Below are 17,133 nucleotides of genomic sequence, written 5' to 3' on the forward strand. Positions count from 1 at the left end.
TATCTTCTTAAATTTATAATATATAATAATATATATATTTCCTTTTAAATAAAAAGATCCAATAATATTTTATTAAAATATTTTACTTATTTTAAATATATAAGTTATTCTTATATAATCTATATTTCTCTTTTTAATAGATGACAAATATCTAGAAAGTAACTTTTTAGACCATATTTTTTTTTTCGATATTTATTACAAAATATTTCACAAATTATATAAAATATTCACATAAATAATTATTGAAATTTTTTTTAACATATGAGATGGTTTAACAAAAATTGAACTATTTTCGTCCGAAAAATAAGAAATTATAATTTGCGCAATTTTTATTATGCACGGTCATTTTCCGATTAAAAATTTTATTAGGATCATTTAATCAAATTTCCCAATCATATTATTTAAAAATTTATTTTATTATTTTAAGAGTAATATTATGGTAAAATTGTTGTCTTTGCATTAATATTGTAAAATTTGTATATATTTTTCTTAGAACGTTAAGTTCCGCATTTCTTTTAGAGTGCGACTAATCTCCAGGTCTCGAACTATGACACTAAAAAAGAGGATAATTGAACAATATAATATTAGCAATAAAAATGACTTTCAATAAATAAATAAAATGACTTATTTTATGGATAGCCAAAACTAGACCACAATTCACAACGTCCAGAAAATCCAAACAAAAAAACACTGAAATACCATAAACACTAACTAGACTACTAAATCAAATAATTAGCAACAATTTCTAAAGAAATTCAGAAAATCGTCGACTTTTTATTTTGTTTTTGTTGATTAATAATGCATTCCAAATTTGCGAACAATGTTCTCAGAAAAGCACTGCACATAACACAAGTAAACATCATTAGTACTAATAATAATCAATGATGATAAATGGCATCAAACTTACCTTCAAAAATAATCAAAAATTACCTTGTCTTTTTGCAAATATTACGACTACAGCTGCAGCAGATAATGATATTATATATACCTAATACCTGCATGTATGTAAGAAAGACAAGATGGCTTCATTAAACTTAGTTAGACCCAAATCCAGATTCAGAAAGATAAATTGTTTCCAAGTGAGCCAAATCATGTCATGCCTTTGAAAAAACATCTTAAGACCGCAAAAGTATAGTACAGATGTATTAAATGGGCATGCAAAGTAACACAAACTATACTAGTATATATGTAGGGCGTGAGGGGAAGGCTCTTACCTAAGCTATATATCCGGACACTGGGCCTGGATTAAAGGTCCCATATCGACAAACCAAATCACAGATTTTTGCTAATAACCAAATATTCTGAGAAGTTCCACTTGCACACTATGGAATACTCTGATTATTCAAACATCCACACCCAATGACCCCAAGTTCCTCACTGGCCAAAACTCATACTCATCTCCGTATATCTGCACAAATCAAAATAAAATATGATCATTCGAAAAATAGTTTGTCCCACACAGACTTTAAAATGGTGATAAAAGGACTGATCAAGGAAACAATTCAACCAGGGGGTCAAGAGCTTGTTTGATCTGGAGTTATTTAGAAAAAAAAAATCTAGATTATGAAATCAAAATCTTAGTTAGATGAAAAGGTAGATTTTTGGGGTTAAAATATTACTTGGAATTTTTTGGGATTATTTTGAAACAATTTTAAATAATCCAAGATCAAACAAGCTCCAACAGACATTTAGACCAAAGTAGAAAGATAAAAGTTTCTTGATTTCTAACTTACCTGCGAGTATTCTTTTGTCGTTGACCTATTTCATCACTTGTAATCTCTGCATCCAAATGTGAAATTTTCAGCTTAAATAGTGAAATGGAAGAAACCAATATCCAAAGACAAGAATTAAGCCTGACCTTGTCTTTGTGAAGGCTTCCGTTCAACACTTGACTTATCCACACCGTTTTCTATGCTGAAAAATAACCAAAAAATTGTCATTAATATAATGTTAATGCAAACAGACATTATAAAGAAACAGAGCATTAACATGACAATATATGCCTCGTGCAACAAACCTGGGAGCCGATGAGGATGATGACTGCCCAGATTGACGGACATGATAAGAACCATCCACAGAAATATAGGGAGAACAATAAGTTGCTCCTAAAGATCCAGCAGCACCGGCTAGAACAGGTAGCCTGCATATCACATATAAATGTATCATTATTCAATAAGAACAAGCATATATGTGAAATCAAAATAATAATTTGCAATAAAGGATTAGAAAGAAATACACCCTATAAAAGAATTGGCAAATAAAAAAGGCTGGTATTGGTGAAGTATTACTCTATAGGCAATTCCAGAAACAATCACTTGGCATAAGGATTTGGAATGCATGTTTATAGAGTGCTCTAGAACATTAATTAAGCTGCATTTCAGAGAAAGACCAAAGGGGAGTGATTGGAAACATCAAGGAGCCCAAAAGAACAAACAAAAGGAGATGATCAATCATCAAGTGAAGGAAATAAAGGCATGATAATTTCTCTACTCACAACTTATGAGACAGCTTAAAGGATTAATTAGTTTCTCTTGTAAATGCAAGGGCATCTTATTCTTCTGGAGAGTCAATTTCAAATACTCAAGTTTACAATGCATAAATACTTCCAAAGTTAAAAGGGAAAGATGTTTATGTGGTCTTCTATAGTGTTGTCATTACTATTTTTTCTAGACCATGATTTTTCCGGAGTGTGAAGGGCAAACACAACATCCCACCTTCAAGCACTGGCTTCAATCAAGATGCCCTTAGTGAGAATTGTGCTTAAAACCTCAACCTCGTAAGTCTAAAACTCTTACCAGTTGAACTAACATGGGGGGTGTTTGTCATTACTTTCAACCAACAATTTGAAAGAAATGCTAATAATATACAAAAAAAATATATAACATACAAAACTATACAACCTAAGGACGGAATTTATTACCATGTCATCTCAGAGGTTCCCATTCCAAGTTGTTGCTGAGCAACATAACCAGGGAAAGCCATGCCTACAGCTGGAACTCCCATCCTACCAGGATGCTGACCGCCAAATGGCATAACTGCATATCAATTAGCAACAAATTAAGAGCATACTTACATTAAAATATGTGGAATCATCAGTAACAGAAAAGTGGATTAAATCTGATAAATAACAGGTTTGTATAATTTTCCTCTTCCTCACTGATTTTACTTTTTAAAAGGATGAAACTATTCCATTGATCCAAATTAGTGAACCTCTTCCTTACGGATTGAAAAGAAGCTTTACCTGGTAAGAAAGCTGGAGTAGCAGCAAAGTTCTGATCACCATGACTAGTCATATTCCCAGATGTCCCAATTACATGGGCACCACCATAGAGAAATGAACCATTTCCACTAGCTTGGACATTGCCTATTCCTTTTGCAACCAAAGGAACTTTGGATATGATCAATTCTGGAGGAAGACCTTGTTCAAAAGATTTAAAAGATTCCACTGGCAAAGAGGTCCCAGGTGAAGATGAGTTTTGTGACCCCACACTAGAACTTCGACCTAAATCATGGGCAGAAACAGCCAATGAAGTTTGAACTTTGTCATGAACTGCACTTTGATGCATGCCATGGGCTTGTGTCAAAGGAGGTCTAATCATTTGGTTATGAGATATTCTTGTAGAAGAATCCACGTGTCTTTGTGATGCCACCCCCCTTCCGTGGACCTGGGAACCATATGATACAGATGGAGAACTAGTTGATGGCTTCCCAGAAGCTGAAGAAACTGACTCGTGGATGTAAGGCTTTTCCATGCTAACAGGTCGTAGGTTCCTATTAGATGGTCCAGTATGCAGATCTCTTTTTTGTGCTAAAGGGATCTCCTTGTTTGAAGAACTAGATGGATAAAATGGAGGTGATGCGGAATTCAGGCTTGACGCAAAATTTTGCTTCCTATGAGGAATCGAATCTGTTTCTACATTTGGTAGAGCCCCCGAGGAAGTATTTGAAGCTTTCTCAACTGATCTCCTAGATGTATATACAAAACAAAAAGACATTAACTCACATAAACCAATAGTGACAAATAAAAAGAAGACTTCAAATTATTTACTTACTTCACGTTTTGTGTTGAAGGTACTTCGATGTGAGTCTTCACAGCATTCCCATATCTTCTTGGACCTCTACCCCGCACAGTTTTTGGTCCATTGATTTGATTATCATTGTTAAACTTAGCCTTGTTTCCTCTAGGATATCCACGATTCTCACCTTGATATTTTCTTCCAGCCCCATTTTGTCCCCCATTATTCCTCCTCTCCTAGGAAGCATAAACCAGTCAATACTAGCATAATGTTTCTATATATAAAAATATTTAGCAAATAAATTTTAGTCAAATGGGTTGAGGTAGATGATTGAAACCTTGGAATTATCATAATGCCTTTCATGCAGAGTCATCTCTTCAAATTTATCATGTCCCCATTTTCCATCCTCTTTTGACTCCCACAATTTCTTTCCTCCAAGCATCCGCCTAAGCAAGAAAACATGAACAATATTGCTATCATGAAGGTGAAATAAACAAAGAATCTATGAAACAGAGAAAGGAAGATTTCACTGTATTCACATAACACCATACAAAAAGTAACATGTTCCAATTCTAAGCCATGTTCTAGATAGATAACACCTACCTATGTTTACCACCAGCATTGTCACGAAACCTATCATCATGCATGTAAAATGCACCACTAGTTGGAATAGCAAAAGGTTCAGACACTTTCTTCTCATCTTCCAATTGATCCACACCTTCCCCATCTCCTTCCTTATCTACCACTCTCTCTCCTTCCACCTCCACCTGCTGAACTCCTCCCTTAACATCATTGATTCCTCTCTCAACATATTCATCCTCCTCAGCAATCTCCTCAACTCCATTCACCTCTTCATACTCCTCAATCTCAGATTCCTCATAATCATATTGTTCCACCGCGCCTTCATCGTCCCATTCCCTCGTCCCACCTCGAGAACCCATTCTCATCAAACTCTTTTCGCTCTTCTCTGTATCCTCAATTCCTCCTTCCTCATCGTCGCTAGCCTCTCTCCTTCTCATTGCAAGCGACATCGAGACTTCCTCCGGATCACTCTCGTACTCAACAACCCCATCTTCTCCTGCCGGCACTATATGCTCATATTTCCCGTCCATCGAAATTCCAAAATCAAGAAACGAACTTTAAGAACAAAACTTCACACCCAATATAAAGGGAATCAATTGAAGTCCAATGGAAAACTGATAGTTGATCCTCCAGTCGCAATCTGTCAGGAATTGGTTTTAGCTACAGAGAGAAACCCTAGATTTTAAGGAATACTTGAGACTTGGCCTCCAATCAAGAGCAAGTTCATCCTTATATATCTGCCAAACTGTTCAATTCCAATAACCCAGTCAATTTTTTAGATTTTAAATCTTATTTATATACCTTAAATAATTTTATTTGGTATAATTTTAGAAAATAATATGAAATATAAATAATGTTTTGATTTATTATTTAATTGATATAATTAATAAAAGAATATATGATTGGATAGTCATTAAAATTGAAATTAAATTCAACTAAATTTGAGGATACAAGATATAGTCTTTATAATTTGCTATGATTATGAAACTAATACAATTATTTTATTTTATTCATTTGAAAATTTTATTGATTTTTTCTAAAAACAAATCTTGTGAAGTATTTGAATTTTGAGTTGTTTGTTTATAAATATAAAATAGAAATAGTTGAATTATTTAATTGTTGAAATAAAATATTTTTGAAGTATTTGAATTTTGAATCGGTAGTTTATAAATATAAAATACAAATATTTGAATTATTTAATTGTTGAAATAAAATAAAAATATTTTAATTATTTAATTGCTGAAAAGAAATAAGATTTTACATATATTTTTGGTAATTTTCATTGGAAGACTGAAGATATTTTTTTAAAAAAAATAAATATATATATTTTTTTAGTGTTTTTCACAGAAAGTCTCAAGATTTTTTTTAAATAAGTAAATATATTTTTGGTATTTTTCAATAAATGATCAAATATAAACTTTTTTTTAAATAAGATGGAAAATAATTAAAAATAATATTTATACTAAAATTGTAATTCAATTTCACTATAATTTTTTTTTTTTAATGAAGAATAATAGAAAGACACTTGTATTTATCATATTCACTTCAAATTGAGGCGTGTCAAATATAATTTTGAAACCCGGCCCGACTAGCTGATCGGCAAACCCAGTAAACTAGGTGTCAAATAGGGATTGATGGATGAAAAAATAAAAAATGCAATCAATCTAGATAATTTTTTTAGTTTTTAAATCTTATTTTTATACCTTAAATAATTTTATTTGATATAATTTCAAAAATAATATATAATGGAATATAAATAAAAAAAATATTTTAATGTATTATTTAATTGATATAATTAATAGAAGAATATATGATTGGATGGTCCAATAATATATACCGACCAAATTGTTAACTTCCAATAACCTAGACAATTTTTTAGTTTTTAAATTTTATTTGTATACCTTAAATAATTTTATGAGGAGGGATAGAGTGAGGGAATTTAGTGAGGGAATTTGGTGAGGGAATGACGTGGCATCACCTTAATGTAAAAGTGAGAGGAAAGAGAGAAAAGAGAGAAATTATTTAATTTTTTCAGCGAATAAAATTATGCCACGTCATTCCCTCACCAAATTCCCTCACCGAATTCCCTCACCTAATCATTTCTCTAATTTTATTTGGTATAATTTTAGAAAATAATATTTTATAATATATAATGAAATATAAATAAATAATATTTTAATTTATTATTTAATTAATATAATTAATAAAAGAATATATGATTGGATGATCAGTAAAATTGAAATTAAATTCAACCTAAACTTGAGGGTCCAAGATATAGTCTCTATAATTTGCTATGATTATGAAACTAATTACAATTATTTTATTTTATTCGTTTGAAAATTTTATTGATTTTTTCTAAAAACAAATCTTGTGAAGTATTTAAATTTTGAGTTGGTTGTTTATAAATATAAAATAGAAATACTTGAATTATTTAATTGTTGAAATAAAATATTTTTGAAGTATTTGAATTTTGAGTCGGTTGTTTATAAATATAAAATACAAATATTTAGATTATTTTTCATTAGAAGTCTGGAGATATATTTTTATTTTAAATAAGTATATATATTTTTGGTGTTTTTCACCGAAAGTTCAATTTTTTTTTTAAAATAAGTATATATATTTTTGGTATTTTGTAATAGATGTTCAAAGATAAACTTTTTTTTAAATAAGATGAAAAGTAATTAAAAATAATATTTAGACTAAAATTGGAATTAGAATTTACATTAAAATTGTAATTCAATTTCAATATAATTATTTTTTTAATGAAGAATAATAGAATGACACTTATATTTATCATATTTACTTCAACTTGAGGCGTGTCAAATATAATTTTGAAACAGGGATCCTCGTCAAACAGGGATGAGTTGATGAAAAAATCGGAAATGCAATCAACCTAAATAATTTTTTTAGTTTTAAAATCTTATTTTTATACTTTAAATAATTTTATTTGGTATACTATCAAAAATAATATATAATGGAATATAAATAAAAAAAATTTTAATTTATTATTTAATTATATAATTAATAAAAGAATATATGATTATAGTATATACTTGCCAAACTGTTCAGTTCAAATAACCCAGACATTTTTGTAGTTTTTAAATCTGATTCGTATACCTTAAATTAGAAAATAATATATATTTATAATATATAATGAAATATAAATAAATAATATTTTAATTTATCATTTAATTGATATAATTAATAAAAGAATATATGATTGGATTGTCATTAAATTGAAATTAAATTGAACTAAACTTGAGTATACCAGATATAGTCTATATAATTTGTTGTGATTACGAAACTAATTACAATTATTTTATTTTATTCATTTGAGAATTTTATTGATTTTTTCTAAAATCAAATCTGGTGAAGTTTTTGAATTTTGAGTTGGTTGTTTATAAATATAAAATAGAAATACTTGAATTATTTAATTGTTGAAATAAAATTTGGTTGAAGTATTTGAATTTTGAGTCGGTTGTTTATAAATATAAAATACAAATATTTGAATTATTTAATTGTTGAAATAAAATAAAAATATATGAATTATTTAATAGTTGAAATGAAGAAAGATTTTACATATGTTTTTGGTATTTTTCATTGGAAGTCCGAAAATAATATATTTTTTATAAATAATTATATATATTTTGGTGTTTTCATACAAAGTTGAAAGATAAATTTTTTAAATAAGTATATATTTTGGTATTTTTCACTAGGGGTGGCAATTTAGATAAATTTTATGTTGGCGTGTTCGGGTTGACAGGTTAACCGGTTGAACGATTCTAACATAAACCTAACATGTTTAATAATTCGGGTCAAAAATCTCTAATCTGGACCTGATATTTTTATTTGTGTTTGACCTAAACCTGATTTGTTTGACCCGTTTGACCAAATTTACATAACTCAACTCGAACCAAACCCGATGTAATTAATTCACATCTCTATATTTCAAATTAAAATGACATCAATACAAAATAAAAATGAAGTTAAATCACAAATTCATTTATACAATATTTTACCAAAGAAAATGAGTGAGTGAATAAGAAAGAATAACACAAAACTCAACAAAAAAAACTTGTAAACAGGTTATTGGATCTACTTTAGGTTATGTCAAGTCGATCTAATTTTGACATGTTTATTAAGCAGGTTAAATATGTCGACATGATTTTGACCCAAAAATACATGACCCTAACCTGATTTTTTTTGTGTTCGGTCTGGGTCGTATTTTCGTGTCGTGTCCAAAATTGTCGGCCCTATTTTTCATTGAGTCCAAAGATAAACTTATTTTTAAATAAGTTGAAAGTAATTAAAATTAATATCTTTATTCGTGAAATTGAAATTAAAATTAGAATTATATTAAAATTAAAATTCAATTTCACCGTAATTATTTCCTAAATGAAAAAAAATATAATGACACATATAATTATGACATTTATTTCAACTTAAAGCGTTTCAAACATAGTTTTGAAACCTGGCTCGGTCTGTCGGTTGAATTGGCAAAACCCGGTGAACTGGTCGTCAAACTGAGTTGTATTGATGAAAAAATCGAAAATGCAATCTACCCACTTAATCCGGTCAACCCGTTAGATGGACCGGAAATCTGACCGCCCAAGTTAACCCAACTGATTTATCATATATTTAAAAAAAAAAAACACTCATTTTTTCTCACGTATCACTCCTTTAGTTTCTCTCCGATTTTTTTTTCTCATTGGGTTTACATATTTCAAGTTCCAATGAAGTGACTGATAATATTGTTGATAATTTTGGTAGGACTGGTTTTGGTGAATACGAATAATTAGTAGTTGATGTTTATTTTAATTGTATTAATCAATTACTTAAGAGTTTGTGTTTATTTTAATTGTGTTGTTCCAAATAGAGGTAATGTACACATTATAATTGCGAAATAATATTTTGACTCAACAATTTACCCACCAGTTGAAACTGTGATTTATTCTCATTTGTGATGAGGATTTTTTTTTTTCCTCTTTCAAGACTTCTCTAGATATCTTAGACCGACATAGTCTCTATTCTAGATTAATGAGTCTTTGATTATCTTAAGCAACAAGGAAATATCAACTTTTTTTATTAACCTTAATTGAAAAATTAAGAAAATTGAATCTCAAATGTGCTTAAATATTTTTTTTTATCTATTCTAGTGCTTATAAAAGTATTGTTAACTCCTATAATTAAAAATTATTTAATTATCAAAAATAGAAATACATCCTTTTTATCAACATTTATTTTTCAAGATCAGAAATACATCACAATGTTTAGATTTAATTGTCAAAATAGTCTTAAAGATACATATGAGATCTTTTTAATTGCATAAAAAATTAAAAATGATGAATAAAATCAGATGTGAGTGTGTGAAATTAAAGTAGATAGATATTTTATTATAGAATAAAGTTTAGGGATCAATTTAAATAATTTAGAATGTCTAAGAACTTAAATAATATTTCATTAATTTAAGTAAATAGTAGTTATATCCTTGAGGGTTATCTATATTTGTTATTTTTTCATTTCCTTTTAACTTGGTTTATTAATATTGATCTTGAGAGCAAGACAATAATTATTTAAGTTTCATCAAATCAAATAATCGGACACTTACTTCAAAGAATTTTATTTGCAAATAAAGCAGTGAAGACAAACATAAAATCCATATATGAAAACGAAATAGTGAAGATTCTTCAAATTAGGAAGAAAACAATTTCTTGGTAAAATTTCTTAAAGTAAGGAAGAAAAAAAGAAGAAAGCAAAGACAAACTAGAAAGAAAGAAAGTGGATGTTCTATGTTCTGACTTGGATGATTCAACAAAACTACACCCAAAGATAGATATTTTCCATGCTGGTGGTGGGATTTGATCGACAATGACGAATAACGCACCCCATTCTCCTTCTTCACTTGGGCCACTCCTTCCTCAAATTTCTCTGGCTTGAACTTATTGTTAGATATCTTGTCTTGAAAAATAACAGAAAAATATATATACATACAATGTTACAAATAAATAAAAATAAAATAAGATATACGAAGAACAATATCACCGTATTTGATGGTTGATTCGAGGCATGTGTTAGACACATTTCCCTTAAAACAGTTCCACCGTCTCCCCATGTGCTAGAGCTTATCACAGATGGCTGTCTCCCAGGGTACAACGAATCTAGTAGTGATTCAGCACCGGAATCACTACACAACGAGCTTGATAAAGTACCTGAACTATCACCGGGTTTCAACGGAAAATATCGAGCGAAGAACTCGAAGAACACTCACAAAACAAGAAAATGGCTTTTGGAATTCTAGAGTGAGAAAGAATGAAAAATGAAGAGGTTGTTTTTTATTAGAGATGAGAGGTCTTATATTGTTTAAAGTTAAACCATTAAATAAAATCATCATTTGATCCAACGGTTGGCATTGTCTGCCTCTTCATTACCTTAACGTTTTTCTCTTCATTATAGAGTAATTGTTTGCCAAAACAATTAAGGCATTTACAATTCAATACTAACATTACATGGTTTTCCAATTTGTTAAGAATAATATAAATTATCATAACAAATAATAATAATAATAACAAACTCATGCAAATTACACTACAAATTAACAACATTTTGTTAATTGGTCATCAAGGCATTTTAGATCAATTAATTTAAATTAATTGATTTAAATTATACATTTGGATCAAATTTCACCCTTTAATTCACGTTTGAATTTCATGTGAATTTGATTTGATTTTATTATCCATATTCTAATTTCCATTCATTAATGGAATTTATAGAACTAGTTTAAAAATTCCAACAATCCCCCACATTAATGGAAATTGAAAGATTAACCCGGTGAAGGTTCAACAGTTGAATTCTACATAGGATAGGTAGGTGTAACCCTTTGAACCTTCCCTTGTGAAAGCATATAACTTTACTAGCTGATTAGTAGACTCGATGTCCTTGAACTATTCTGCATTTTGTGTAAACGATTACACACTTTCACATAGAATTCTCCCTGATACATGTCAAGCTCTCATGGATGTGTCCATTTTGGCCATGGAACACGCGCCTGGTTCTGTGAGAGGGTCTAGAATTGAGCCGTGCAATTCTTTCGAAGCGGCCCCACTTCTCCCTCACATAGGTGATCTCTTTGCTCACAAAGAATCATTAAAAACGATATGCTTATCCTCGTCAAAATATATATTGTTTCGTTATAGGATTAATCCTCAACAATAACTTTCCAAGTTAGTACAATTAGGTTGTTCCATTGAACCTAGTTCTTGGGATCTCCAGTCTGCATAGGTTGGGTTTTCCTTCATACCAACTTATTGTAGGCTAATGTCTCACAAGACTTCAAACTATCTCTCTATTCAATAATCTGATTAGTGGATCCACAATGTTATCTTTGACTTACATAGTCAAATTTGATAACTTCATTAGAGAGTATAGTCTAATGACATTATGTCTAAGACGTGTATGTCTAGACTTGTCACTGACTCTAAACTTGTCCAATTTCTAATTACTATCACAATAATTAGAAAATTATGTTGGTACATTCTTAGTTAACCCTGGAACATCTTCTAATAAGAAGCATAATCATCCGTACATGCTTATCATTTAATTTTTTATGGAAATATTGTTTACTTGGCTAACTAATAGACAAAATGTCTTTGAACTATTATGCCTTCGTGTAAACGATTATATATTTTACATAAAAATATTTTATTTTTCGACATAAGTCAAAAATATAGATTATAACGTTTAATCTATCCATCATAAATTTCTTAGAAGATTTCCATACGTAGATTGCACTTCTAAGTGTAAACATATTCACTTTAAGACGTAAAGTCTTTCATTTAATAATATCAATATATCATTTGATAATAACATGATATTTCGTTTAGTGCAATTCATATCCTTTATGGATTTAATCATTTTTATCGTAATTTTCAACGATAAAAATATCGTACAAAAGACACGTAATGAAATAATTTTCATTATCTTCATGATATATATAATTGTCACATCCAATTTTTAATAAAATTATGATCAAATTTTCATATCATTATTATAAAATTTGTTATAAGTCATATCAAGACTTTATAAACTTTCTTTTTTATTTATTTCATAAAATCCTTTTGAAGACATTGGTTCTTCAAAGTTTTATGAAAATAATGTCAAAATATGACACGTTACTTGATTTCAAAATCCTCAAATCTAAAATATCGATTTGAACACCAACTCAGCAAATATAAACAAGACATTTTCTTGTTATTTTCTTTCTTTTTGTAAAGTTGCGCAACTTTATCTTTTATAGAGAACATATTTCTCTAACAATAAATTATCTTTTTATTTATCATAATATACACCATTATTTTTGTGTTATAATCAATAAAAATATTTGCCCCCACATTCGTGTTGGTACCCTTTTTTAAATCACACACTTATATGATTTAAATCAATGATTTTCTAATCAAGAAATTGTCACACAATTCTTTTACAAATTTCTTTTTGTTATACTTATCATACAATGAATAAGATAACTATATCATAAATGTTTAATTGAATAAAATATAATTTCTATACAAGAGATTAGAATGTTTATTCATATATAAATCATTCTTCACATAATTTCTACATAAGAAATTAAAATATTTAATCAATTAAAATATTTATTTCAACACTTAATTTCTATAAAAGAAATTAAAATATTTAATCAAATAAATATTCACCATATCACATGATTTCTACAAAAGAAATCATAATGTTTCAAGCATCTTTGACCGAAGTCGCTTAAACATTTATTTTCGGTTGCACGTTTGCATACCGCAATATCGGCACGTTTGCCACATTATTCTCAAATCAAACAAGACTTTCCTTGTAATTATTTGATTTCAAGATTATCAAATTAAGTAAGTTTTAATGATGCAATTGAACAATGTATATAAAATATATTATATTAAACCAAAATTAATATATCCATATATATGAAATTATATATTATTGCTTCTTTCATTTTAGTCACCACAATGACAAAATAACTATAATATATATAGTCAATAACATAGAAATGTAATCAGATAAATAATATGTCATATATATTATTAAATAAATATATATATACAACTTCATTTATCATTAAACATACATGATAAATAATTAAAATATTAATTATTACACTTAATTAGAATGTTGATCATTTATCTTTAATCAAATATAAAACTACCTAATTATATAAATAAATATTCATGTCATCAATTATTCGTTTCTTAATTAATTAGGTGACCTTTAATATTCTATAACAAATCTTTGTCAATCAAAAAACTCATGTGACAGATTTCAAAATTATCTATTAAAATAAAAATAGATAGAAAATAAATCTTAATTTTTATATATATAAATTTCTAGATAATCATACTTATTATGAATAATATGAATCATCATATTATTAGCTAATATACATGATATATATAAATAATCACTTAACAATATAATCAAATAAAACATAACTACAAACGTACCTCATGTCTTAATCGAAGTAATTACATTATCGTGTTATGAACGATAATCCACGTGAAGCGACAATGCTTAAAACAAATCTAGGTGGATCATTCTCACCGAGATAATTTTTGCAAAAATATTTCGACTTACATAATTGTCTCTTTCAATGCATGATTAGAATAAGTTCTAAAGCAAATAACTTATTTAATCTCATTATATATATGACCTTCATTTTCTGTCATTATGAATCACATAATTTCTATAAAAGAAATCATTAGGATACCCAATTCATTTCATAATTTCTATATAAGAAATTATAATGATTTCAACATTCATTGATTAATGTCATTTAGACAAATCATATTATATATTTATATATATATTTTATAAAAATCATTATGAACTCATTAATCTCATAATTTTACACAAGAAAATTATAATGATTTTCACACCAAGACTCATGTCTGATTTCTACCAAGAAATCATTGACTACCCATTCATCTCATAATTTATACACAAGAAATTGGAATGATTTAACATAAATGACTAGTGTCATTTGCTAAATGGGATTCGAACTAGGGACCTTTCGCCTCCTCACACCCTTGCGTTTGAACTTTAAACCACTATGCCAATGCACCCTTTTATTGTTGTATTACTGTTTACTACCTATTGTCTTTTCTTTAGATAAACTTATTTTTCTCTTATTTTTGACTTAAACTCTGTCAAACAAAATTGATAACTTAGTATCATAATCAAACGGTAAATATATAAGACAATATATATACTTATATAAATAAATATATTATCTCTTCTTAGTTATTAATTTTAATATCACATTCTTTTAATTATCAAACTTAATTAATTTAAGAATGTATATATATAATAATTAATTATTTTAAAACTGAAACCATATGTTTCAATTATAATTAATTTTAACACCATTAATTTTCTGAAAATTGAAAGCTAACATATTAGTTACTTTCTTATTTTTATTCCTTATTATTAATAATTTTAATAAGCAACAAATATTTATTTAAAAATAAAATAAATTATTGTTTTCTAATTTATTTTCTATAAAACGTTTGTATAATAAATATACATCATTTTTCTTTAGAATATTAGCTTATAAATGTAAGCTTTCATACAAATAATATTAATAATAATTAACATTATATATATATACAATAAAAACTTATTTTTATTTGTAGATTCTTTTATTCCTTTAGATGAACAACTTTATCTTATCAAAATAAGCCATCATCTCCTTTGCAACATCGCGACTCATATTTCTGAAACATCAAAGACAAAGATTTTCGACGGCAAAAGCTGCAAAATAACTTAGCACACAAAACTGTTTTAAGATTGTTAGATATCTTGTCTTGAAAAATAACAGAAAAATATATATACATACAATGTTACAAATAAATAAAAATAAAATAAGATATACGAAGAACAATATCACCGTATTTGATGGTTGATTCGAGGCATGTGTTAGACACATTTCCCTTAAAACAGTTCCACCGTCTCCCCATGTGCTAGAGCTTATCACAGATGGCTGTCTCCCAGGGTACAACGAATCTAGTAGTGATTCAGCACCGGAATCACTACACAACGAGCTTGATAAAGTACCTGAACTATCACCGGGTTTCAACGGAAAATATCGAGCGAAGAACTCGAAGAACACTCACAAAACAAGAAAATGGCTTTTGGAATTCTAGAGTGAGAAAGAATGAAAAATGAAGATGTTGTTTTTTATTAGAGATGAGAGGTCTTATATTGTTGAAAGTTAAACCATTAAATAAAATCATCATTTGATCCAACGGTTGGCATTGTCTGCCTCTTCATTACCTTAACGTTTTTCTCTTCATTATAGAGTAATTGTTTGCCAAAACAATTAAAGCATTTACAATTCAATACTAACATTACATGGTTTTCCAATTTGTTAAGAATAATATAAATTATCATAACAAATAATAATAATAATAACAAACTCATGTAAGTTACACTACAAATTAACAACATTTTGTTAATTGGTCATCAAGACATTTTAGATCAATTAATTTAAATTAATTGATTTAAATTATACATTTGGATCAAATTTCACCCTTTAATTCACGTTTGAATTTCATGTGAATTTGATTTGATTTTATTATCCATATTCTAATTTCCATTCATTAATGGAATTTATAGAACTAGTTTAAAAATTCCAACACTTATAAAGTCCTCGCCCCAAGTCTCCGGGTCGTGATGCATCGAAAGAAGCTGTATTGTCACTTTAGCTTTTCCGGGATAATTAAATTGTTTTCAAGCCTCACATCTTTCTCAATCTGCCTAACAAGCACATCGGTCCCATGGTAACTCAGTGCCTTCGTTGATGATCATGCTCATCTGCATTCATGCATGCACCCACCCAGGGATGGAACCTGATTTATAGTTTGGGTGGACTTTAATTTTTTTACGAGTGAGTTTAAAATATAACAAGAAAAATTTGGATAAAACGAGTAGATAAAAATAAGTTTTATAATTTTTTATAATAATTAAATAAAAAATAGTGAATTATATTGAACATTTTTTAGAAATTAAAGGGGATATTATATTTATACCTTAAATTTTTTTTTTCGGGATAGGTTTAGCTCACCCAAACTCCTACATAGATCCGTCCCTACACCCCCATTTTAATTTTAAATAAAAAAAAAACTATTTTCATCATTCTAATACGCAATGATCCATCTTTGACATAACGACCAACTGCTCATTCATACGTGAGTGCGTTACTATTGAAAATGATTTTCTCCAAACTTGCTCCACATCACTTCGAACTTTTGTAAGAACTCGTACATTTCGCTCCATCCAAATGTGATACACAACTGGAGTACATAAATACTTGAATACCGAGTGCCCTCTGTTTTATTGAGCGCCAATTTATTGTTTTATACTTGTATGTGACATCTTATGTCACACTTGCTTGCAGTCAGATACATGAAAATTCTCTAATTGAGGCAAATTCAATTTTCTTTGAGAAGCATAAAGGTAACAATCACACTTTTTAATATTTTTT

General features: G+C 28.3%; 1 protein-coding gene and 1 long non-coding RNA gene across 2 annotated transcripts; both read right to left on the reverse strand.

Moving 5' to 3' along the window:
* Nucleotides 1-597: 597 nt before the first annotated feature.
* On the reverse strand, nt 598-1,499 carry LOC124918712. The gene is made up of 3 exons (XR_007097506.1): nt 1,215-1,499; nt 931-995; nt 598-837 (listed from the first exon to the last, which is right to left on the reverse strand). It is a non-coding gene; the product is annotated as an uncharacterized LOC124918712 (long non-coding RNA).
* A 206-nt stretch (nt 1,500-1,705) lies between these two features.
* LOC124913798 (protein MLN51 homolog) lies at nt 1,706-5,290 on the reverse strand. Its single transcript, XM_047454214.1, has 7 exons — nt 4,620-5,290; nt 4,354-4,462; nt 4,058-4,252; nt 3,242-4,022; nt 2,921-3,035; nt 2,018-2,140; nt 1,706-1,914 (listed from the first exon to the last, which is right to left on the reverse strand). The coding sequence occupies exons 1-7, from the start codon at nt 5,126-5,128 to the stop codon at nt 1,848-1,850; spliced, it is 1,899 nt and encodes a 632-aa protein (XP_047310170.1). The 5' UTR covers nt 5,129-5,290; the 3' UTR covers nt 1,706-1,847.
* Between the last annotated feature and the right edge of the window lie 11,843 nt (nt 5,291-17,133).

Source organism: Impatiens glandulifera, chromosome 1, assembly GCF_907164915.1.
Source record: "Impatiens glandulifera chromosome 1, dImpGla2.1, whole genome shotgun sequence".
Taxonomy (NCBI): domain Eukaryota; kingdom Viridiplantae; phylum Streptophyta; class Magnoliopsida; order Ericales; family Balsaminaceae; genus Impatiens; species Impatiens glandulifera.